This window comes from Solanum lycopersicum, chromosome 8 (assembly GCF_036512215.1).
Source record: "Solanum lycopersicum chromosome 8, SLM_r2.1".
Classification (NCBI taxonomy): domain Eukaryota; kingdom Viridiplantae; phylum Streptophyta; class Magnoliopsida; order Solanales; family Solanaceae; genus Solanum; species Solanum lycopersicum.
Genome location: NC_090807.1, coordinates 55,600,223 through 55,624,581, shown reverse-complemented (window position 1 = coordinate 55,624,581; position 24,359 = coordinate 55,600,223). Strand labels below are relative to the sequence as shown.

Below are 24,359 nucleotides of genomic sequence, written 5' to 3'. Positions count from 1 at the left end.
GTTAGGTTAGATAAGACAACATTGACATTTCTGACTATACATTTGAAAAGTTGAATATATATGAAGTAAAAACGAAGTATACACTGACAAATTCAATCTCGATCAACTCAAAATCACCTGTAAATAATCCCAAAATTTAGATATGAAATCCTCTCGATTGTTACAAAATTATTTTGTGATTTTCATCATCAATATCTACAGTTCATCACTATCAACTATTTGGTGAAGCAACACATTTTTATCTGCTCTTCAACCCATGCTATGTTTTCCAAATTTATGTGGACCAATAATATAAGGGAAATTGCAACTTGTTTCATTAAATAACTCATCAATTGTCATTTCATCATTAGTTAGAAAAGGGTATTGTTAGACATAGGACAGCATTTTAATAAGTACTACACTAGAGAACATTTTTGATCCTGCTCCATAGTACTATAGATGTTCAAAGGTAAAAAATACAATTTGAAAGTAAGAATATCAACTCAATAGATTGACAATCGACTTCATCAGCATACAACAGCTGAACTAAGCAATCACTGGGCAAACATACAATGTAATTTGCAGGTATGCTTATCTACAGCAACCAAATTAAAATACAGCTATTACATACTTTCTGTAGAAAAGAAAGATACAACAAATTGACTGAAACTACTACATTTTGCCAGGATGAGCAAATGGTCATATTCACAAGGTAAGCTACTTATAGATGTGTTAAACCTAAGTCATATTATTTCTCTCTTGTTGTATAGACTGAAATATCCGAGCTACGGATTCTGTAGCAGACCTTGCATTGTGAGGTACAACCTTGATAACTCTGGCTGGATTATCAGGCACACAAGCCTGAGGGCTACCATCACGGTTGTCAGTAACTGGAGACGTGGGAAAAAGAGAGAGCATGTTTCTTCCTGCTGTCTCAATAGGACTACTTGCACTGCTGGCTTGTACCTCATTATCTTTTGTGGATTGATACCTTACAACATCCGGGACATTTTCTTTCTTCTGATTTAGAACATTACTTGAGTCCTGATGTTGAATGTTGACGTCATCAACTACTCCAGAAAACTGGTGTTGTAAACCAGGCATGGTATACTGGTTCGATTCTTCACTAGCAGTTGATGAAATTGGTGGATTCATAGCTGGCATGCCATATTGCCGAAAGTAACCATGACCAGTCGGAGGTGCAAAAGGAACTCCCATACCTTGATAGTGAGGATTAGGAGCAGGAACTCCATATGTTGGAGCAAAAAAGTTCCCCATTGTTGGACTCGATCCTGGAGGCCCACTTCCACAAATAGGACTCGTGAATCCAGGTCCAGGAAATGGCTTGTATACAAGTCCCTCAGAAGGAGACATCACTGGGATCAACCATTGGTGCCCGGGAGGTTGTTGGAAGCACCAAGGACCCGCATTAGAATCATTTGTTACAGGTGTAGGCAGTGGAGTTCCTGAAAATGGTTTGTGGCTAGAGAGTTGACTACCATTTTGCACAGTAGAGAGAGATGCCTTTCCCACATTGCTTTCGGCAGTGTGTTCCATCCTGAAGTGAGGCTTCTCAGAATCATGCTTGCGCTTCAGAACACTTTGAGATTCTCTAACAATACAGTCCAATGGAAGTCTTTTGATCGATGAACTCTTTAAAGGTTTGCCTAAATAAGCAGGATCTTCGAGCGAACTATTTGGTGACCCGGCAATGAGCCTTTGTACCTATTAAAACAACAGGTAAAAATGCATGAGTGACGTATTAATGCACAAAAACCAGTATTTATAGATCATATATTCATATTCAGCCACTGGAGTAGCTTTACCTTTATTAGTCGATGCAACTCGAACACTTGGATTGCAAACACTCTTTGCTGGCTGTACCAAAACAATGGAGAGAGAGTCAGTTAAAGAAAAGAGCAAATAATAAATAGAAAGAGATTATCTCTTCAAATGCATGAGGTCAAAAGTATCTACTACATTAAATATAACAAGACAACTGAAAAATCATTTTGAAGAGACTAAGCCACACAACATATAAAGTGTCTACAGTCAATTAACACCAAATAGTAATATCGTAATCTACAAAGAGGTAGTCTACAATACGTATGCAAAAAGAGAAGTTCTGCACTAGTCCACCAGTTCAGACCAAAAAATGCCACTAAATTTATTTCTCTTACGCAAAAAACATGTCATATTCACATGAACTGATGTTCACAAAGCTCAAAATCCCTAGCGGAGCCTATGCCATGACTAAGATATGTTTGGAAACTCCTCCCACTTTGTAGATGATCAAAACTTTTACCAAAATATAGCACATACAGTGTTCTTTAAAGCCATTATCCTTCATAGTTTATTCCCAATTAACATGCTAGTTGCCTATCTTCTTGTCACACCAATGCCACCACCATAAACGAGTTAATGTTCCCAGAAAGAGTGGTTTACAACACAAGAATAAGGACAAAGAGGAAAAGAAGTCCCAGCAGAATATAACAAATCGTCAGTCAATATTCAATAAAATGCTCCAGTGCCAGCCAGCTCACCTTGCACAAAGTATATGGTCTAACATGATCCCCACACTGCTATATATGAAGGTGATCCACCACTGAAATCCTTCAAGGGCTGTTGTAAACGATAATTGCCACTTTGAGGAAACCATCAGACGGTATCTAGAGAGAAAGTCATTCAACTCCTACAATCATGTCATACGTTTCCTTCAAGAATTAGTTCAGCCCCAACGCATGAAAAGCGTGATACCAGGGAAAGCCTTAATTTGGCATTATCTAATCCAGCAATAGGATACCACTGACATCTCTAAGAGAATATAAAAGCTACCCAAAGTAGTATTCTAGAGGCTAGATCCCATCCAATTGTGCCTAAATATAGCAATACTGTATCAAATTTAGATTACAAAGACAAACTTTCCTCCCCCTATTGTTGGATAAAATATTGTAAAGACTAACAAAAAAAAACTCAGGCAAACAAATAGATGAACAAGAAATGCTACAAAGCTCAAGATTGTTATTCACAACACAACCATTTACACGCCCAAACATTTTTTTTTTATAAAGACTTCAAGATCCCTAAATATGTACTCAAAATTCATCAATTGGCAAGACACGTCACCAAAAAAGATCATTTGGGCTCTGGAGATATTGATGGACAAGTCATGATTAAAAACATAGCAGCTGAGAAATAAATATGCTATTACGCAAAAGGTACCAACGAAAAGAAGTGTCTGGTATACAAACATCCTTTGTATTCAACACATGCTTTAAAACAGCACACGCGCAATCTTATCTATAGAATATGAAATATATCAGAGAGCATACCCTTATACTTATAAGGACCACGAGGATGCATACAAGGGGGTTCATTTTGTCTCACGCTGCAAATTATGATCTTAGTGGGACTGGGTAGTACAACCATCAGGAAAATAAAAGTCACTCTAAAGAAAAGCTAGTCAATAAAATTTCTCCACCCAACTGGCAAAGGAATGCTACATATTTGATAGTTTGCATGATCTGACAAGGATATTAAATGTCAATCTGAACGCAGCACGAACTTACTTGACAATTGCTCTTCTGGCTTTCCAGAAACGCTTTAAGCCAATTATTCCTACAATGTCATCAGGAGAGATGTCTGTTCCAGAAATAGATTCCACTCTGGAAGTCTCAGATAAGTCGTCACCTCGGTCCAAATTTCCTGTTTGTAATGATTTGTGTGCCCTGTCTTCCTGGGATTCCGTATCATTAACAAGATCATTAGCAGTTAACTGCTCTTCTGATACAAATTCTTTCCTAGGATACGAACTGCCATCATATGTTCCCTTAACAGGTTCAGGTATGCTACTACAACCAACCTGAGGATCCAATCTGCATTCTGGTCATTAAGAAAGGTTGGACTTAGATAATGTACGGAAGTCATTAGAAGACTCATATATTGGTGTGAAATGCAAAATCTTTATCAACTTGTATCAGAAGACAATCTAGATAGTTTACCCTTGGATGCAGAGTTTGAGGTTGTTTTCTCTCTACGAGCAAGAGTACATTTGAGATTCTCCTTGTTTTGGCTATTGCGCTGTTGTCTCAATGTTAGATGTGTAACTCCTTCCAACTCTTTATTAGGACAAAACAGTTGACCAGAGGGTGAGAGCTTTTCCATATTCACATTATGACTCCCATGGGCCTGACCGAGCTTGGAATTAACAAAGATGGGGACCGTAAAGTCATCCTCTTCTGTTCTCTTTTTCAATTCATATTGTTGCAAGAGAGTACTGGGATCGGAACTGTGGCCAGGTGGTTTATCAGCTAGACGTCTAGATGGAGGGTGTTGTATAGGGAGATATCCACTTCTGTCATGCCCACTCCCCTACAAGAAGTACTCGCTTCAAGTCAGCTTACAAATTCAACGAACCAGTAAATTAACAGCTATTGATGAACTACACAGTCAATGAATATAGCCCCAGAGAGAAATGGTTTAACATCAAGAAACCTCTAAAAGCCCAGCAGTAATATCACTACACAGATTAAGAACATAATTACATGGGACTATAAATGTCAAACTCACATTTTCACTGACCCCAGTACAAATCCAAGGAAAAATACAACATTGACACAGCTAATATTACATCTTTCTGATGGAAATACTGACTTCCCAAATCAAAAGATCAGGCACATCCAGATGATGATCAACACAAGTTAATACAAAAAGAGAAATACTTGTACTCATACAGAGAGAACAATTGACCCTTCCATGATATGTCAAGGAATGCACTTAAGTCAAACAAAGTTAAGTGAATATTACTACATTAACATATACACTAACTACAGGATTTTCTTCCCTTATAATCTCTAATTCTTGAAACAAAAGCTAAAAATTCAAACAGAAACTAACTGTAACACAAGAGGACAGAGGTATGCTAAATAATTAACACCCAACAACCACTCAAAACAATAAATCAAACTACAGAAAATTCAAAAAGACATATCACGTTCACATAGGTGTGAGAACTTATTCTACCTGGCTTGAGGATGGAGGGGCCATCTTTGAAGTATTGTTAGGATCAAGAGGCAAAACCCCAGAGTTGAATCTCTGAGAAGGTATACTGAGCTGCTCATATAAAGCCATCTTATTCCTTGGAGGTGCTCTTGGACCTCCTTTATCTGTATCATTAACATGAAGTCTTGGAAACATAGGCCCCATAACTTTCTCTTCACCTTTCCCTCTCTTCATTATTTTTCCTCTCCTAACCTTCCTACAGATTCATCAAACACAGTCCAAATTAACTAATTCACAAGCACCACCCCCTCAAGAACTCAAAAAGATCAAATTTTTTCCATCATAAACAGTAAAATCTAACAGATCAAAACAAAAAAAAAGTCAGTTTCTTGACTGCAAAACAACACAACAGAGAAACCCACCAAAATTTCAAGCCAACAAAGAAAACCCACCAAGAAAATCACATAATTCCACCAACCCAGAACCCAAAAACCGACTCTTCACCTCAAAATCAAGATATTTCTGAAATATCCTGCAAAAGACATGAACTTTGAACAGTAAAATATCTGCAGTTGGGAAATGATAAGAATCAGGAAGAGCCAAGCAAATTTAAAGTAGCCAAAAACAAGAACTGATTCTCAGAAAAAAAGGGAATTAGGGATTCCTAAAATGTCAAAACAAAAGATCAAAGAGGAAAGGGGTACAAAAGTGCCTAAGTGGGGGACCCAAGTTATGGATAGAGCATAGAGAGAACCTAGAAAGATTGTTTTTTTTTTTTTAAAAAAAAAGTATATATATATATATATGTATATTATTATTGGAAAAAAGATAAGATTTTCTAACGCTTTTTAGTGCAACTTTTGTCTCAAATCTGTAATAACCAAGTCATTAGTTTCAATATCAATTTTGTATACGTCAATAAGAGTTTGCTTTTGGTAATAAACAATTGGCCGGTAAAAGGTTGTTTGGTTGGTCCTATTAGAAAATATATATTAGTTATTATAGTATTATTTAGTAATATAATTTTTTTCATAGAATTTTAAGCTCGTGTATAGTTGTTTTCATAAATTTTAGGAATAATAAATATAAATATTATATTTGTGCTTTATAGCTATAGTTTTGCTATTTGCACTCTATAGCAAAATATCTGATTTGTATAAATCACAACGATTTATATAAATCAAGCGTTTGCGTCTATGAAAATTGTGTTTGTATATGTCTATGTTCTTTGTGTAAGGTTAGAATGGAGAGCAAAATTAGGAGAGAAATTGAGAGAGGGCGAAGAGTGGAGAGAAATAAATTGTATATGTATAACGGTTAGATATTTGGATGTATATAACTGTTATGTATATGTATTAATGATTGTGTTTGTATATCTGCATAAATTTTGAATTTGCCCACAATTAAGTCGAGTCAATATACAATTTAATCGAGATAAAATATTTGTATTTGTATATTAAATCTCTTTCTCACTTTATAAAAACACAAATTATACATTGTATTTGTATAAATCTAGAGAGAAAGGAAAAAGAGAACAGACAAAGGAAGATTTGTAATGGCATAAATATAAGTGTATATGAGAGAAATATATGTATTTGTATGTACAGTCTCTCTCGCTTTATACAAACACAATTTATACATTTGTGTTGTATAGAGTGAGAGAGGCGAGAGGGAGAACTGAGAATGGCGAGCGAGATTTAGGGGAGAGAGACGGATGACAATGTGTTTGCAGCGAGTTGTAATTAAATAAAATTGTAGTTATCACATTTATTTTGAATTAATAGTTTGGTATAATGCACAATCTTCCCCTATTTAATCATGCATTCTATTCAACATATTTAAATGAGAAACTTACATAAATATACTATGATAAAAAATATTTACCATTTATAGCAATAACATTTTTTTCACTTGACCACTTTTAATTCATTTATAATACAAGTTTAATACATATTACAAAGATAAATTTATTATTCAAATATAATACAAGTTTTAATGATAGATAATACATTTATCACACATTTTAATACACTTATAATATAATGTGATAATTTTTTACCAAACAAACATAATATATTTAAAAAAACAATTATAATTCATATATATTGCACACATAATTCACTTTTAATACATATTATAGTTTTATCACAATATTACTATAAATGGTAATAACAAAAAGTATCTCTAAAATCAGTAATTATTTTTAAAAATATATTAATTTATGTAATTTTTCCTATTGAAATCTTATACGTTTGATATACAACGATATACATTTGGTATACAACAATATACAAAATTCTTATATATACTTTTTTACGAAAAATGTTTAAATCTTGATATAAACACTATTAAGAACTCAATATACAATATTATATAAATTTATTTGAGATATTTATACACCCATACAATAATATACAATATTATCCATTAATATACAAAAAAATGAACTTCATCCACTTCCTTTTATCCAAGCATCAAATTAATCCAAAAACAGCTCAAAAGTTTAAATTGCACCAAATCACCCAAGATTTCATATTTAGGCTTCTCAATACATAATCGAGAGAGATATCGAGAGAGAGAGAGAGTATGTGTGTGTATTTGGTGCATAGGGGACGTTGAGGAAAAATAGATTTCTCTGTTTTAAAAAGAATTATCTAGTTTGACTTGGCACGAAGTTTAAGAAAATAAATAAGATTTTGAATCTTGTGGTTCAAATTTAAAGTTATGTAAAATGCATAAAATTATCCTTTAAATTTGCGGTCTTAAACATGTCACGTGAAAAAATAAAATTAAAATGTTACCAAAAAAAGAAAGATGTCATTCATTTTGAAATTGACCAAAATAAAAAAGAAAATCATTCTTTTTTAAACAAAGTAAATAGCAAAAATTGGTTATGTTTAAAAATCTTGACCCGTTTTAGTGATGTACTTGGGTCAATTTACTTTCTAAGTAATTATCTCTAAAGCAAATTAAGGATAATTCATATATGAATAAGCTCGATCATATATATATATATATATATATATATATATATATATATATATATATTAAATATGTGATATAATATTCATATTTGCATGTACTACTATTTTAAGAATGAGTTAGAAAATAAGCAATAAGTTCTTTTTCAAATTAGAAACATTACTTCTCATTAAATTTGAAATTTCGTGGTCATTATCAATTAAAGTATTTATTCTGAGTAAATATGAATAGTAATTTTGTTTAGCCAAATGGATAACTTAAAGTGAAAGAAAATGAGTGACCACACGAATAATAATAATAACAATAATAATAATAATAATAATAATTATTATTTTCATTTAATAAAATAAACACTTAGTTGATAACAAAAGTTTCTTTGTCGTTTTAATTTTTGGGTAAATCTTACAATTAAAAAACAGTAGAAAGATGTCAGATACTTTCTCAATTCACATTTATTTATCCCCGAGGTTTATTGAATACATCAATACTATTAAAGTAACTAAGTATACAAAAGCAAAAGCCTCTCAGGTGACTATATGTCTAACTTGATATAGAAGATGCAAGGTTCATGTATCTAATTTCTCAAAATTGGTGAGGATGTAAAAACTGAGGACATATGTAACGATCCTCAGGTCAAAATACAATATTATTATATGCCTAAGTTATGTAGAATGTAAATTATAGGGACATATATAGATTTTTTTGTATTTTCCTCTTATTTTTTCTATTTGATCATTCCTATAGCGTTAGTTTTGACTTCATATGCTCCGAGATAGTTTTTATGTTTGAAAGTTAAAAACTTAGAAAGGTTGACCAAAGTCAGTATTTGGGATAGTCAAAGGATGATTTATAGTATAGTTAAATGTTCACAATGTTTACCGACAGAATGCTTTTGGGAGTGTTTTGGAAACTTGATTGAAGTTTGAGTTCTTCATAAGCTTAGAGTTGACCAGGATTAATATCTGATTAAAAAAATTAAAATACTGATTTGACGATTTCATAATATGACTTAACAAGTTCACGCACTTTCTTTTATTTACCAGGAACCACAAAATCCTCAGGTTGTTCCATGTACATTTCTTCGTCCAATTCTACATTTAAGAAAGTTCTTTTCACATTCATTTGATGAATTTGAAGGCCATATACCACACTAATAATTTTTGCATCCGAATGGATGTAATTCTAATTACTAATGAGTATATATATATTGACAAGATCAAAACCTTGGCTTTTTTTTGTCTAAAGCCTTTGACACAAGTTTTGCTTTATATTTTTCAACAGTTCCATCAACTGTTATTTTCCTTCTAAAGATTTACTTTGAATCCAAAGGTTTATTTTCTTGAAGAAGATCAATTAACTTCCAATATTGTTTATTGACATCATCTTTACAAAGAATGAGTCTACAGAAGACACAGAAAATGTTACAAAATCATATTCAAAGGAAGTAAATGTACTTTAACATTTATTAAGCCTCTGAATCTTTTTATTAAATATATTATCCTTTTCATTTCCTAGGTCTTTTAGACCCTTCTTTAGACTACTCAAGTCTAACTTTACAGTCCACAGTCATAGGTCCTATTTTAGTTCTTTTAGGAATGGGAACTTGGACTTTGACTAGATACCCCCACTTTTTGAAATATTTCAAGTTGGATTTCCTTCCTTTTCATTTATCATATGGAAAAGATTGTATTCTGATCAAACAATCGCTTTCTTTCTAAAAAGACAACTTTTTGTTGTTCCCTTTTGAAGTAAGGATAGTTCCTCCACACAAATTTTGTGTAAACCCGAACTTATAAATAATGCATCCATCATTTCTTTCAACGTTTGGTTTTTCATTAGATTGAGGTGAATATGGCAGTAGTTTGATGGATATTCCACTTTCCAAATATATTTCTGCACAATGAGATTTATACTCTCCATTCTTATCACTTCTTATATTTTTTCACACTGATTTTCAACTTCGATATTACATTGTCTAGACATTTCTATTGCTTCATCCTTACCATTCAGCAAATAGACACAGTCATCTATAAAGTAATTCTCAATAAAAGTAACAAATACTTTTTTCCACGATGAGATGGTGTTAACTTCATATCACAAATGTCAGTGTGAATCAATTCTAAGGGATTAAAATTCCTTTCAACAGATTTATAAGAATGTTCAACATACTTAGATTCCACAAAAGTTTGACATTTTTATTTATTGCATTCAAAGTTAGGCAAAACTTCTAAGTTTATCAGTTTTCCTGACAAGGTTTTGTAATTGACATGTCCCAAGTGTTCATGTCACAAACATTGACTCAAGCAAGTAGAACAAATAAAAACATTGAGTTTGAAAAGCTCTTCACGAGGTAGTTTTTTCCTCACTAATATTTTGTTCCTATTTCTTACAATTTTGTGTGATACAAACATTGTTTAGTTTGTCAAATGTCCTTTTCAGAAGGACATTTTCATAACTTTCAATATGATTGTTATAGAACTACCCATGAACAAAGTTTCATCGGGTTCAATAAAGACAATATAGTCCAAATGTTATTTTTACAAAAACATAACAAATGACTATTCACCAATATTCATGTCTATGCAAATACTTTTATTATAATAGACACATCTTTTCATGAAAAAACATTTTAAGTGATATTTGTTTTTCCATAAAAGAACACAATTATTTTGAACAAGTATATATATAATTTGGATGTTCCATACTAGTCACACTATATACTAGTTATAGAGAAACTCAACAACCACAATACCAAATATACTCCAAGAATTTTATAGGTATAACATAATACAAAAGTATAATTGAATTTCATATCTTTTGCTCCAAAGTTAAATTAGACACCAAGTCTAATCATAAGCAAATAGCCCCCACATTTCAAATGTGATCTCAAAAATATTTTTCAAGTATTTGAAAATAGTTTTTCTACATATTTTAATGTTGGAAATATTATTCTATGAAAGAATTATAGTGTTGCAATTCTCTTTGACAATGTTTACACAATGTCAAAGTTCATTCTTTTGAGACACAAAATCCAAATTCTAAGTCATTGGTATTTTTTCTCTATCATAAATAGACATACTACTTAGTATTTTAAATATTAACAACAAGGACAAAAAAATTGTACAATTTATTTGTATATTACATTGAAGTTTACAGAATATCAAAAGTAAAACACTGACTTATTATGTGAAGTTTTCATAATCTTCAACCAATTGCATAGTCCAATTTATCAGAGTATAAGACCACAAAAGTTTTAAGTCTACCAAAATCAGACACACTAACATCTCTCATGGTGTACAAAACTACAAAAGTCTTTTTTTTTCTCCAAACAGAATAACACATATTCTTTATCATATAGAAATATTTTTCTTATCAAATAGTCTTCCAACTATAATATTTTGACATACTATTTTATCAAACAAAAATATGCATCTCTCATTTTTGCAAACTAAAGAATTTTAAAAGCAACAATATTTGCGAAGTAAAATTCATTTCACAACATATGGTTTGCAGATCTTTTTCCAAAGATACACAATAAAAAAATATAAAAAATCAAAGATGATAACTCTTAGAAACTATTTTCCTTCTTAGATAATTTAATAAGAAGGTTGCCTGGTATTGTTTCTTTCTAGCAGGTTTTATTTTACTTTTTTTATTAATTGATATACTTTCTTCATTATTTTTTCTCCTTTACTTAGGTTTGATGTAGTTCAGTCAAGGATTTTTTGAAAATAATCTCTCTATTTTTAACGAGACAGTAATAAAATCTGCATATATTCTAGTCTTCCTCCCCCAACCCATTTAGTAAACCTTTGAAAAAACCCTCAACCCATCTAAGGACCCCACTCACCCTGTCTACCTTCACCACCCTCACCTACCCCACCACCCAACTCACCAACCTGAAGTTGGAAGGGATCTCTCTCTCTCTCTCTTCTTTTGCGCATGTGATGTGCCAACATTCTCCAAACACGTTCCCTCCCACCAGAATCTTGATTCTTTACATCTCCTCAATCTTCCCCCTACCACCTTTGCTATTTCACATTTTTATGCCTAAAAATCTGGTCTTTCAGCCTCAAAATTAACTCATACTAGTCAAGATTAGACTAATAAAGAGTCTTTTTCCATTTATATCTCCTTAAATAACATTTACAAATTGTCAAAAGTTGATTAGTCCTGCCCATTCTCTGTATTTTCTTAATTCTTCATCACAATTTTTTTTTCCAAATTAATCAGCTTCTGCATTCAATTCTAAACGGTTACTGTAAAGTTCCAGTCTTTACAGTAATTTGACTAAGTCTGAAGCTTGGTTTTGCAATTTTTGAGGGTTTTGAAAAAGGTATCAATAGTTTTATGCTAGACTGTTGATACCCAGAAGGGGAACAGTTGATGGTTAATTAGATGCAATCCAGAGTTGTTCAAATGGTGGAGGAGAATAAAGATCCATTAGTTGTACCTAGGACTAATGGCATAACTAGGGCTTTGCCACAAAGGCTGCTACGCTTGCTGATGTTGTTTCTGTTTTTGTGTTTTACTTTTTCTGTGGCTAGTATTTATATGATCAAGTATTTTGGATTTCATAGCATAGTTCCTACAATAAAGCCTAGTTTATTGCCATGTATTGAGGAAGAATCTAAAAATTTAGATAGTTGGATTAATCCTCCATCTAATTTGCTACATACTATGTCTGATAAAGAGTTGTTATGGAGGGCTTCAATGGTGCCCAGGGTAAAGAAGTATCCGTTTAAGAGGGTTCCTAAGATTGCATTCATGTTCTTGACTAAAGGACCATTGCCATTGGCACCTATTTGGGAGAGGTTTTTTAAGGGGCATCAGGGGTTTTATTCAATTTATATTCATTCATTGCCATCATTTGAGGCTGATTTCCCAGCCTCGTCAGTGTTTTACAAGAGGCAAATTCCCAGCCAGGTATGTCCCTGCAGATTTGCCTTTTCTTGTTTTTGTGTTTTTTATGATGGTGGTGGTATGTATAGTCTCTGCAGTTTGTAATACTATCTAAATTGATATTCTATTACGTCTGTTCATGTAACTTGTTCCTGCAAAAGAGATATGGCTTGACATTGTACTAGATTGCATTTTTGGCTTGTTAGCCCAACTCATGCTTCCTTAATGACTGGACTTCATTCATCAAGGTTTACTTTTTGTGTTGAGGGAATTCATCTATTCTTCATGACCAATAAGGCAATTCCTTTGCAGTGATCCTCTCCCCATTTGCTCCCTTGATGACCTGAAGTCCTCAAGTTTGGAGGTGGAGGATCAATTCTGCTAGGCTATATATCTATTTTTTAAAATTTAATTTTTTACATTGGAGTTGGGGAGAAGATAAGCTATTTGTATTGTTGTGCTTTTTCATTAAAATTATTATTATTTACCTTCTTACTTCATAAAAATTGCGTACATTCTACCTTCTAGAAACTTCACTTGTAGGATTACATTTGAATAGTTACAGTTATTCAATTAACATATGAAAACTAAAAATAAAAGGAAAAACTTATATGTTTTCATTTATGCTCTGGGCAAGCATATTCTACTGCATATGCCCAAAAGTGGTACTTTACCATATATCACGATGGACACTGCGAACATTTCGGATGAAGTGTATAGTCATATCTAAGGTGGAAAACCTGATCAATCAACTAATATTGTACGATAATGTTAAAGAAATGGTTAATGTACTCGGGGGTGTGGCCTAGTGGTCTATGAAGTTGGTTAAGAATCGTGAAGTCTTAGGTTCATATCTCAGCGGATGCTAAGAATTCAAGCATTGGTGGCAAAGTTTCTTGGTACTTGTGCTGGACGGAGGTAGTAGGTACCCTGGGAATCAGTCAAGGTGCACACAAACATACCTGGACAGCAGGGTTATTAAAGAAAAAGAGATAATTAATGAATATGTGGTTTTTGGCCTTGTTTTTCCTCTTTGCAAACCATCTGAAGATTGGATTTTGGGATGCATTGTTGTAAGCTTCTTGAAGAAGAGATTTGAACGTTTATGCAAATTCTCTCTGCAAGTATCAGTTATCCAGTTTCATGAGCATATCTGATTGTGGAAGTTGATTACCAAATAAAAAGATGATGGATTGATCTTAAAGGTACACCATTAAGGTGGTACTGAGTGGGATAACAAATAATGTAGAAGCTCTTGTTTGTTATCAAAACTTCTAAGATCTTAAGTCCTGTAGTTTGAACAAGTTACTGCAGGCCTTTCTTTATGAACAAAACCCTATCAAACAAGTCAACCTTTTCAAGTAAGCACAATACCATTTATGATTTCTACTCTAATAGACTAGTATGAACTATCAAGATCTGTACTATGGTTCTTGTTGGACAATTATGTTCAACAAGTCATGTAAAGTCTCTTTTTCGCTGGTCATTGTTTCCTGTGAGTTCCCATCTCCTTGCTAAATGGTTATTTTTCGAATCTGTGTGGATGTTATTTTGATTTGGGAGTACCTCTGTTGGTATCACCATATATCTGAATCTATGGGCATCCAAATTTAGAAGTAATGAAGTGATGTGGCGTGTTTAAGTCATTCTTCAGTTGTTCACTGTAAATTATATCTCCGGAGCACGCTTACCTGCAGTGTAATTGTCTATTTTGGCATGCCACCTGACAGTTGAGCTTGGAGTGGGTGACTTGACTTCTGAATACTTGAAAGATTAAATGCTGAAAGTTTTGATCTAAGTTTAGGACTGTCTGCTCAAGTTTTTGTGGATGTGCTCTGATAATAGGTAAAGCTCAGACAAACCTCTTATCTCACACTGTTAGCTTCAAAAGCGTTTTAAATAGCACTGACAAGGGGAAAATTTTGAAGGTGAAAACTAATGTCAAAGATCGTTTTGGTTGCCTGGAAAATCTTTGTCCTCAGCAAATATTTCTAATATTTGTCAGTCATTTCATCCAACACCAAATCGTCTGAGCTGTATCTTTTGCATTACATTTGTATCCTTGTGTTAATACTTCTCAGTTTTAGTTTATATGTTCTGTTTCGTGATTTTTGCTCCATTGATCTGAGCTGATCTTGTCTTTCCCATAGGTAGTATGAAAGTGAGCAGGATGATGAACAAGGAGCTTTTAAAGTGAATTTTAAAAATATATGAGGAGGCTAATCATATTGCATTAGGTTTGACCGCTAGCTCTTATGCATGAGTGTTGTATATGATAATGTCATATTAGCATTTGTAATTCCAGTAAGTCAAAACAAATAATGTGTGGGTTAGGCGCATGTCATGGGATTCAAACCCTGATTCAGATAAATATCTGGTATTTAAGTGGAGAAGGGTAGAGGCGTGCCTGTTATCTACCGAGTTTTGATACATGTGCTGCTGCCCCTCAGGAATAACTCGGTTATCCCCCAAAAAAGAAAAAAAAAAGGAAAAGAACACATAGCACTCAGCTTACTTACTGTTAAAGAAGCAACTTAGCTTGCAAACGAACAAGACTTTTCTATTATAGTAATATAATAATCCTCTGTGATGGTCTATAAATGTTCAGGGAATGATAGTTTCACCAAGTAGCATTTCATTAATGTAACTTGCTGCAAGAGCATTGATGAAAATCTTCAGAGATGTTGCAAAACTTCTCTCTTCTTCTCACTTTTTTGGTATATTATTTTTCTGCCGCTGGTTTATCACGACTGCTTTTGTATTCTAGTAGTCATCTCACGTTATCTATGACTGTCTCTTTGGGATGGTTTTACGTCTTTCTATCTTCGCTAGGAACTTCTCTCAGAAATGTTTTATAATGGAATTGAGCTTAGTTGTGACTTGTAGATTGCTGATGATGTTGTAACTTCATTCTTAGTAGGCGACAGAATGGGGAAAGATGAGTATGTGTGATGCCGAGAGAAGACTCCTTGCAAATGCATTGCTCGACATCTCCAACGAGTGGTTTGTTCTGCTTTCTGAGTCATGCATTCCGCTCTACAATTTCAATGTCATCTACAAGCACATAAGTCGGTCAAAGCATAGCTTTGTTGGTGCATTTGATGATCCTGGACCATATGGAAGAGGACGTTATGATGAGAATATGTTACCAGAGGTTAACGTTTCTCAGTGGCGCAAAGGATCACAATGGTTTGAAATGAGTAGGAAGCTTGCCCTTTTCATAGTCGAAGACACAATATTCTACCCCAAGTTTGCTGAGTTTTGCAGGCCAGCATGTTACGTAGACGAGCACTACTTCCCAACAATGCTGACTATTGAAGCATCAAATCTCTTGGCAAACAGAAGTATAACATGGGTTGACTGGTCGAGGGGCGGAGCTCACCCTGCCACTTTTGGAAAATCAGATATCACAGAAGAGTTTATGAAGAGGATGCTGCAAGGACAAAACTGTACGTACAACAACCGAAACACATCAATCTGCTATCTGTTTGCAAGGAAGTTTGCTCCAAGTGCTTTGGAACCTCTGTTTCTGCTAGCCCCAAAATACTTAGGTTTCTAGATTATAAAAATCTAATATTTGGATTATACCGAGTATTTTCTTCTTGTTGTAGTCCCCGGTAGGTTAAAGATAGGCCATTATCTGCCCTATCATGTTGATTTTATTGTTGGACTTTGTTGCGATGATGTACATGCATCAGAGTTAGTTAGCCTAAAATGTGACAGCTATGGACCCGTTTGTATATGTGATATGAAATTATGATGTGAGATTGAAGTTTTGTTTGGACGTGCAGGTTAAATCTTTTTTCAAGTTGTATTTCTTTTTCATAACATGAAAATTCCGCTTATCGGGGTCAAATTTTACGTCATCTTATTATCCCCTCCTCCATTTCTTCTTTTGCCTTATTTAACCAAAAAAAAAAGATATTTTTTGTTTTAGAAGAATATTTTGAATATTAAAAAAAAAAAAAGAACACGATATCCAATTAATTCGAAGGTAGCCTTCAAAACAGAACATGCTTAGTTGATATTCGATTTAGATAGTTAGTGAGAGACAGCAAATGATCTTAAAATTGAGTTAAATATTGTGGCTAACATGTTTCAAATTTTCTTTTATCTAATCATCACCGGTTTTCTTTTTAATATATAGATATTCCCATCTATTTATTTCTCCTGAAAGTTGGTGTGGTGGTGTTCAAGCTAAATTTTGAAAAAAGAGTCTGAATTGATAGTTATCGTCTTTTCCTTTTGATGAATCGAATTCAATAGCTGACCCTGCCCCAATTTCAAGACTTGGACCTCTCTCATGCTTGAACGCAGTCCTCATTCCATTAACAGCTCAATTGATGGAACTGCGACTCTTCTTTATTGTCAAGGTAATAACTACGAAAAATCATTAACTTTCAAAAAAGAGTAGAAAAATGTGACCTATTAAGGGGATGTACGTTATATACGTATGATCATTACACTTCAACGGGGTTATTAGTACTTTATTTATTCACTTTTAATTGTCATGTTGCGCTTTTTGAAAGTTATTTTGATTAATTTTCAAAGTAAATTAAATTACATTAATTCGTTCTTTTAAACAAAATTTGGATATTCAAAAATTATACATAAAAAACTATAAATTATATTTTTTTGGCATATGTCTATATGATGAAAAATACATCATAAATGATTAGTCAAAGTATTATCGTTTGATTATAAAAAGAAAATTATGACAATTAAAAGTGGACGTTATAATTTTCAAAACTAATAATAACTCTATAACAAAAATGAATACATCCTTAAATTTGTTCATTTCCTTTTTATCAAATTAAAGTGACACGTTTTTGTGTGGAATTTGCTAATTTTTTAAACAACTTTAATTGAAGTAAGAAACTAGTTACGCTTTAAATACTTTTGAGTGTTGAAAATATATTTTCTATTAAAAAGTATAACTTAACGGCATAGTTTAAGTTAGTGACTGTTTTCGACCAAAAACTCAATTAATCAACTAATATGAGATGATGGAAAAATGGAAGAAGTATAAATTGTAATCTTACCGTCTCATTTTATATGAAATTTTTTAAATTTCGAGATTTAAACAAGTTTACCTTTAATTATAAGTTTTTTATAGATCTTTTAAACATTTTGAATTATCAATTATGCGACTTGTAATGTCATTTTTACGTAATTTATAAATATATAAATTTCATTTTAAAAAGTTAAAAAATTTCACGTGTAACTTTCTGATCAAACTTAACTATATAATTCTCAAAAATAAAAAACTGTCACATAAATTAAGATAGAATTAATATTTTTTATATCAATATAATAAGATAAGAAAACTAGTGCACACCCCATCATACATGCTTTATTTATTATATAATAGAAGGTAAGACAAAATAAGAGCTAAACTACGAGCAAAAAGCATGCTTGCCTCTTATAATATGATACCATCCCCACTTTTGGCACACTTATTTGAAAAGTTCACATTAAAATCAGGGGCGGACCCATGTTCGATTCGGTGTATTTGATTGAATATTCTTGGCAAAAAAATTCATGATATATATAAAGTAAATTTTTTATATTTTTATAGATGCATATATTTTGAACACCCTTAATAACAAATAAAAAAATAGATGGCTCATGTAACACCCCTGAATATTAAGCTGCAAAAATATTGTGGTTTTAAACCCAAAAAAATTCAAAGGATCCATTTTGAAAGACTTATTTACATATTTATATTTTTATTTTTCGAACCTCTTGAACGAAAATTCCGGATAAGTGTGGTTTTAAACACACACAAAAAAAAATGTGGTTTTCAACCCAAAAAAAATTAAAGGGCCCATTTCTAAAGACTTATTTACACATATATATTTCTATTTTTTGAACTTCCTGAACAAAAATTTTAAATTCACCACTGATTAATTTATTAATCAAAATTTAAATCATATACTTAAAAAAGAAAAATGTAATAATTATTATGACAGAAAAAAAAAATGTATGTTATTGTGGTAGAAGGAAATTATTGAACACTTGCGTGTGTCATCACAAATGAGACCAAAAGTATCTTACAACTAATATGTAGGCCAATTTACTAGCCCTACTCAAAAGACAAGATTAATAGCAACTTATAAATTAAGCAAACATTAGTAAGTACTTCATAGCTATTTAAAAATATTTACTTTATGTCAAATAGCTACTACCCCATATTTAACTTAGGAGGTTACACTTTTTTGAAATTTGTCACTATCACTAATAGAATCACATGTATTTGAACGAACGCTCTTTTGTTGCAAGATTATATAATAAGGAAAATTTCATATATGGCAAACAGATTTTATGAAATTATATTTTGTGGGTATAGTTTATATAATTACATGAGTATAGTTTAGTTTTTAGGTGACTCGAAATTTGTATAAAATATTTTTTTAATTAAATTTAAACAAAAAATTATTTTTTTCAATAAATGGTAACAGTAGCACAAAATATGGTAACAATAAATTCACATAATCCCATGATTTAAGCAAAACATTCAAAATCAAATATTTTTCCAATTTTTTTTTTAAAGCTATTGAAAGACAATACTAGTTCAAAATCAAATATTTTCTCAATTTTTTCTAGATAAATCTATGAAACACTCAGACATATATATATATATATGTGTGTGTGTGTGTATTGATTATATTGTATATATTTTTTATACAATATTTGTGTGTAACTGATTTTGTCTCATAATATGTATTTTTTAGTTTTTTTTTAGGTAATCTATTCGTATACAATATTTTATTATGTTCCTATTTTTTTCTTTTATATATATATATAGGAATTTGTAGAATGTATAATAATTTTGTTATATATATTACAGTTATATATGTGCATCTGTGATTTCATATTTTTTAAAAAAAATTTATTAATGATTAAACTAATTGTATAATAATCATTTGTTAATTGTATGTATGGTAATCTTGAAATTTGTTTCTATATTTGAGTGTGTAACGTTTATATATACAATATTTTATTAAGGTTCATAATTTTTTGTATATATCGATGAATTTGTATAATGTATTAATAATTTTGTATATGTATTATAGAGTGAATTTAACAAAAAAAAATTTATACAAAATTAAATAATTGTATACAAATTGATATTGCCTCATAAGACTTTGTATATGTTACATTAATATACAACCCACTATATACCTAACTTTAGTAATTGATATACAACTAATAGAATATACAATTAAGAACTGTTTCATAATACTTTGTATATATTACCTTAATATACAACCCACTATATACATAACTTTGTAATTTGTATATAAATTACAGTACCTGATGTTCTCGATATTCTTCAGATTTGTACAATTTTGATGAGGCAGATTCAATCTCCTCTGAATCAATGTTTATGGCTTTTCTCTTACTTCCACCTTCAACAATCTTAATGCCGCTAGATTTCGCGTTGTTGATGACTTTATGAATTGCCATTGGGATATTTTTTTCATTGATCTCAGCTCTTCAATAGATTGTTCAACTTAAACTTGTTTATGTTTTGTCATAGACCCTATATTGACCCCAAAAATCCTGAGTTAACCCAATTGAAACGAAGGTGGATTATCAATAAAATTGACATGCAATGACATACCTCTCGTTATCTTCATAGATGGAGAGAAATCATCCATTCTGATTTTGAAAGACTTGTAATATGATAAGTAATAAAGTTTTCTTTACAAAAAATTATGAAAAAACTAACAATCATACTACATATACAATTGTTGTAGAAGGAATCAAGAAGAAAAATATTGAAAGCCATGAATTTGGCGGTTACCTGCGAAAAGTGAAAGAACATGAAGGTCAAAACTTTCCCAATGAAAATTCAAGTTAGAAGGGAAGAGTAATTTTAGGAAAAGATATGAAATGAGAATAAGAGAGATAAATTTTATTTTGAATTAAAATTATATAAAATCTTTGCATAACTATTTTTATTCAGTATACAAATAGGTATTGGGTCCCATTAATTATGACAAAAAAACTGAAACTGCATTTACTGGCCGTAAATAAATTATACTATACCCTTATTAAGTAATTACATAGGGATGTTTGTCATCCCATGTAATTTTCCCTATATAATATAGTTAGATAAGATACGAAAATTTTAATTTTATCAATGATTACTAGTTTCAAAGAATCTTTTTAGTTTTTAAAAATACTTGGAAATGAAAATTAGTACAATATATAATAAATATAAATTTTGAATGAAAAAAAAAAGTTACACTAAAAATCTCATTAAATTAACATAGTTGGAATCGTAAATATTATTATTTTATTGATATATGATTAAATTGATAAATTAATAATCATAAATTTATAGAGTGTTTTAAGATTCAGTCTTGTGATGTTCGGATAATAGAAGTTTTCGAGATGTATTATCATAATAAATTTTATAATAGGATATTAGAAAGCAATGAAGTGAGACATGAAATCGGTCCAGAAAAAATTAATATTTTGAATGCTATGAATGTTGCAATCCCAGTTCAAACGACAAATATTCAGCAAAAGATAACAAAAATTATTTTCGATATTGCATAACTTGTTTGGAGGATGAAATATCAGAGAATATGAATGAACTCCCCCACTTGTGATAACGTCATTCATGAACTTGAAATTATGATTAATGACCTCAGTTGACACAATAAAGTGAACGTTAGTAACTTATTGAATTATCCACGTGAAAATTATATACATATTTAGTAGTCCAGAGCTTAGAAGAAATTATGAATACCGTAAAAACATTGTTGAGATGAAATTGTAGATAATACAATATCTTTGGAACCAATTATGCGTATAGAAACACTAATCGTATCTAGAACTCTTCTCAATATTAAGGTGCAGTTCGAAAAGACAAGACCAAAACTTTTGAATTCAATAAAAAAAATTAGAGATAACTTCAACTAGATTTAAAATGTAACCAAAAAATACACACAATAGAATCACATTTTACTAAATCGTTTTAGATATATTTATACTTTTTAAAGATTATTAATTTATAATATTAGTGAGTTGATATATTTATATAGAGATCTTTTGAAAATATAGTATCTTATGGAAACAAATAACTTTTTTATTAGTTCAAGTCGAATCTGAAAATAAAAAAATTGTTATAAAATCAAACTCATAAGAATATAGTCATAAAGAAAGAACGCAAGAGAAATAGATAAAAGAAGAGAATTTTTTTTCTTATTCAAGTGTATTATACAAAAGGTGAATGATACCTCTATTTATAAAGTTTGGAATATCACTCAAAAGTCACCATTATAAATGTTCAATTAGTAAGTATACAATTATTCAAATAATTTTTATTACCTTGAAAACATGTATACATGAATACAATTAATTGTTAAGTATATTTAAAATATAATTCACACAATTTAATAAATTTATAAAAAGTTATTTTGAAAAGGTTATTAATTTATGAAGTATTTGGTTTAGTGAGATTTTACTCGTAATTTAAAGTTTACCTTATTGGAAAAAGGCAAAGCCAATAAATTTTGGGAGGGAAAATGATGACACGTACACCATATAGGAAGCTTCTGGAAGCACATGTGATACTTTTTGTTGCGTTGTATTCCCATCTGTCCGAACTGTATTGTCCATAACATATTTTTAATAAATACTTTATAATTTAGTTTATTTTAATTTGACATATATTTGAAGATTTTTTTTTTAATATTGTGATATGAATTCTAAGATAGGTATATTTCGTGACTTAAAACATGTTACATGAAAGAAATATATTATCAAAAATAAAATATAGTTTTGAATGATTAAAAAAATTAGATATAAAAATTATGTATTCTTTTATTTATTTTAATTTATGTGATATAATTTGATCTTGATAAAAAAATTAATAAAAAAATGCTTTTGAAATTGTGGCTTAAAATAGGTCGTAATTTTTTTATGTACATACAAATTATTTTATGTGAGATTTTTTATTTTTCGAAAGTCAAGCCATTTATGTTTGATTAGAAATTAGCGCATGAATTTTTTTTAAAAATAAAATAAATTTATATACTTATACATTACGTAACAAATACAATAAATTTTAATTATTACCTATTCAAAATATTAAAAAATATTTATCATTAAAAATGAACTTATTTAAATTTTTGAAATTTAAAAGACGAATGGAGTAATTTAAGTATTATTTAGGGGTAAAATAGGTAGAAAAGAAGCAACTACCACATGTTGTTCCTTGACTGATGAAGTTGACGCTTGTTCTTCCCAAACATAGACGTGTCTCTCTGTTATTGGCTGTCTCAATTTACGCTGTACTGTGGGTCCCATTCCTCTAAATTCCTCACTACTTCCATTACCTAACGCTTGCTTTTCACGTTCTTCCCTAACTTCCTTTCAAATTTCAAATTCTCTCTTTTTATTTTTATTTTTTTATATATAGTTCATTCAATATAAATAGTAAACTATTTCATTATTTTTAACTACTAAAATTGTTAATCAAAGGATATATTTGATTATTAACAAGTGAAAAATCTTCTTAATATTTTTAATAAAAAATTCATAGTTGCTATTTTTTAAATGTTCATGTAATAAATTTTGCTCTAATATATAATGAATCACAAACACCACATTAGAGATGAAAATTTATATGCAACGAGCTTGATCGAAAAAAATATGCAAGGCTTTGAACTTAGCATCCCCCACAATAAACATGCATGATTTTTGAGTCCTCGAACTACACAATTGAAAATACACTTCATGTCGTCGGAGGCAAAATCTCACGAAAGAATTTGTTTGTGGAAAATTTCATTCACATAACGAGTTCATTTTCTTCATTCCAAATTATTACTAAAAAAATTAAAAATAATTTAAATTTGTAATCATAATCAAACACAATCACAATTTCAAATTTCAAAATTTTACAATGAAAAACATATCAATATCCACGTTCAAAATCATTGTAAGGTAAAAAAAGAAAACGGAAATAGGAATCAGAGATAAACACGCGATCCAACACCTTGGTAGGCGCGTGAAGATCATAAAAAAAAGCATTTGATTCGCATTCCAAAAGTTGCATTGGATTCCACTTAAACGTCGTCGTGACAACCACAAAAAAAACTTCCCTTCAAAGAAAAATCATACTAACCGTTAGTGGACCCCACCTCCCATTCAACTACTCAGCCAGCCTGTAAATCCCCCGGGCAGCCTGCCCGAATTCTCACTTACGGCTATATATCAACCTCTCGCCTCACACCTCACCACCGTTATTGCCTCGTAACGCCAGTTAACATCTCTCTTCACTTTTCTCAGTATCACTTCTCAACAGAAATGGCGGTCTCGAAGGCAACTTCATCAGTCCTTGCTGTAATTGTCGTTGTTTGTTTTCTCATCGGAACTACAATAGCTGCCGACGCACCTGCACCGGCACCTGCTTCTTCCGCCGGATCTATGTCTCCGTCATTCGCCGCTGGCTGTGCTGTCACTGTTTTCGCTTTCCT

The 24,359-nt window shown here is 31.2% G+C and overlaps 2 protein-coding genes across 2 annotated transcripts; one reads left to right on the top strand and one right to left on the bottom strand.

The window, feature by feature from the left end:
- Positions 1–461: 461 nt before the first annotated feature.
- Positions 462–5,750, bottom strand: LOC101267430 (protein EARLY FLOWERING 3). The gene is made up of 5 exons (XM_004245077.5): positions 5,002–5,750; positions 3,981–4,350; positions 3,549–3,861; positions 1,806–1,857; positions 462–1,704 (listed from the first exon to the last, which is right to left on the bottom strand). The coding sequence occupies exons 1-5, from the start codon at positions 5,212–5,214 to the stop codon at positions 718–720; spliced, it is 1,935 nt and encodes a 644-aa protein (XP_004245125.1). The 5' UTR covers positions 5,215–5,750; the 3' UTR covers positions 462–717.
- A 6,015-nt stretch (positions 5,751–11,765) lies between these two features.
- Positions 11,766–16,661, top strand: LOC101267146 (glycosyltransferase BC10). Its single transcript, XM_004245076.5, has 2 exons — positions 11,766–12,888; positions 15,785–16,661. The coding sequence occupies exons 1-2, from the start codon at positions 12,361–12,363 to the stop codon at positions 16,421–16,423; spliced, it is 1,167 nt and encodes a 388-aa protein (XP_004245124.1). The 5' UTR covers positions 11,766–12,360; the 3' UTR covers positions 16,424–16,661.
- The last annotated feature ends 7,698 nt before the right edge of the window (positions 16,662–24,359 follow it).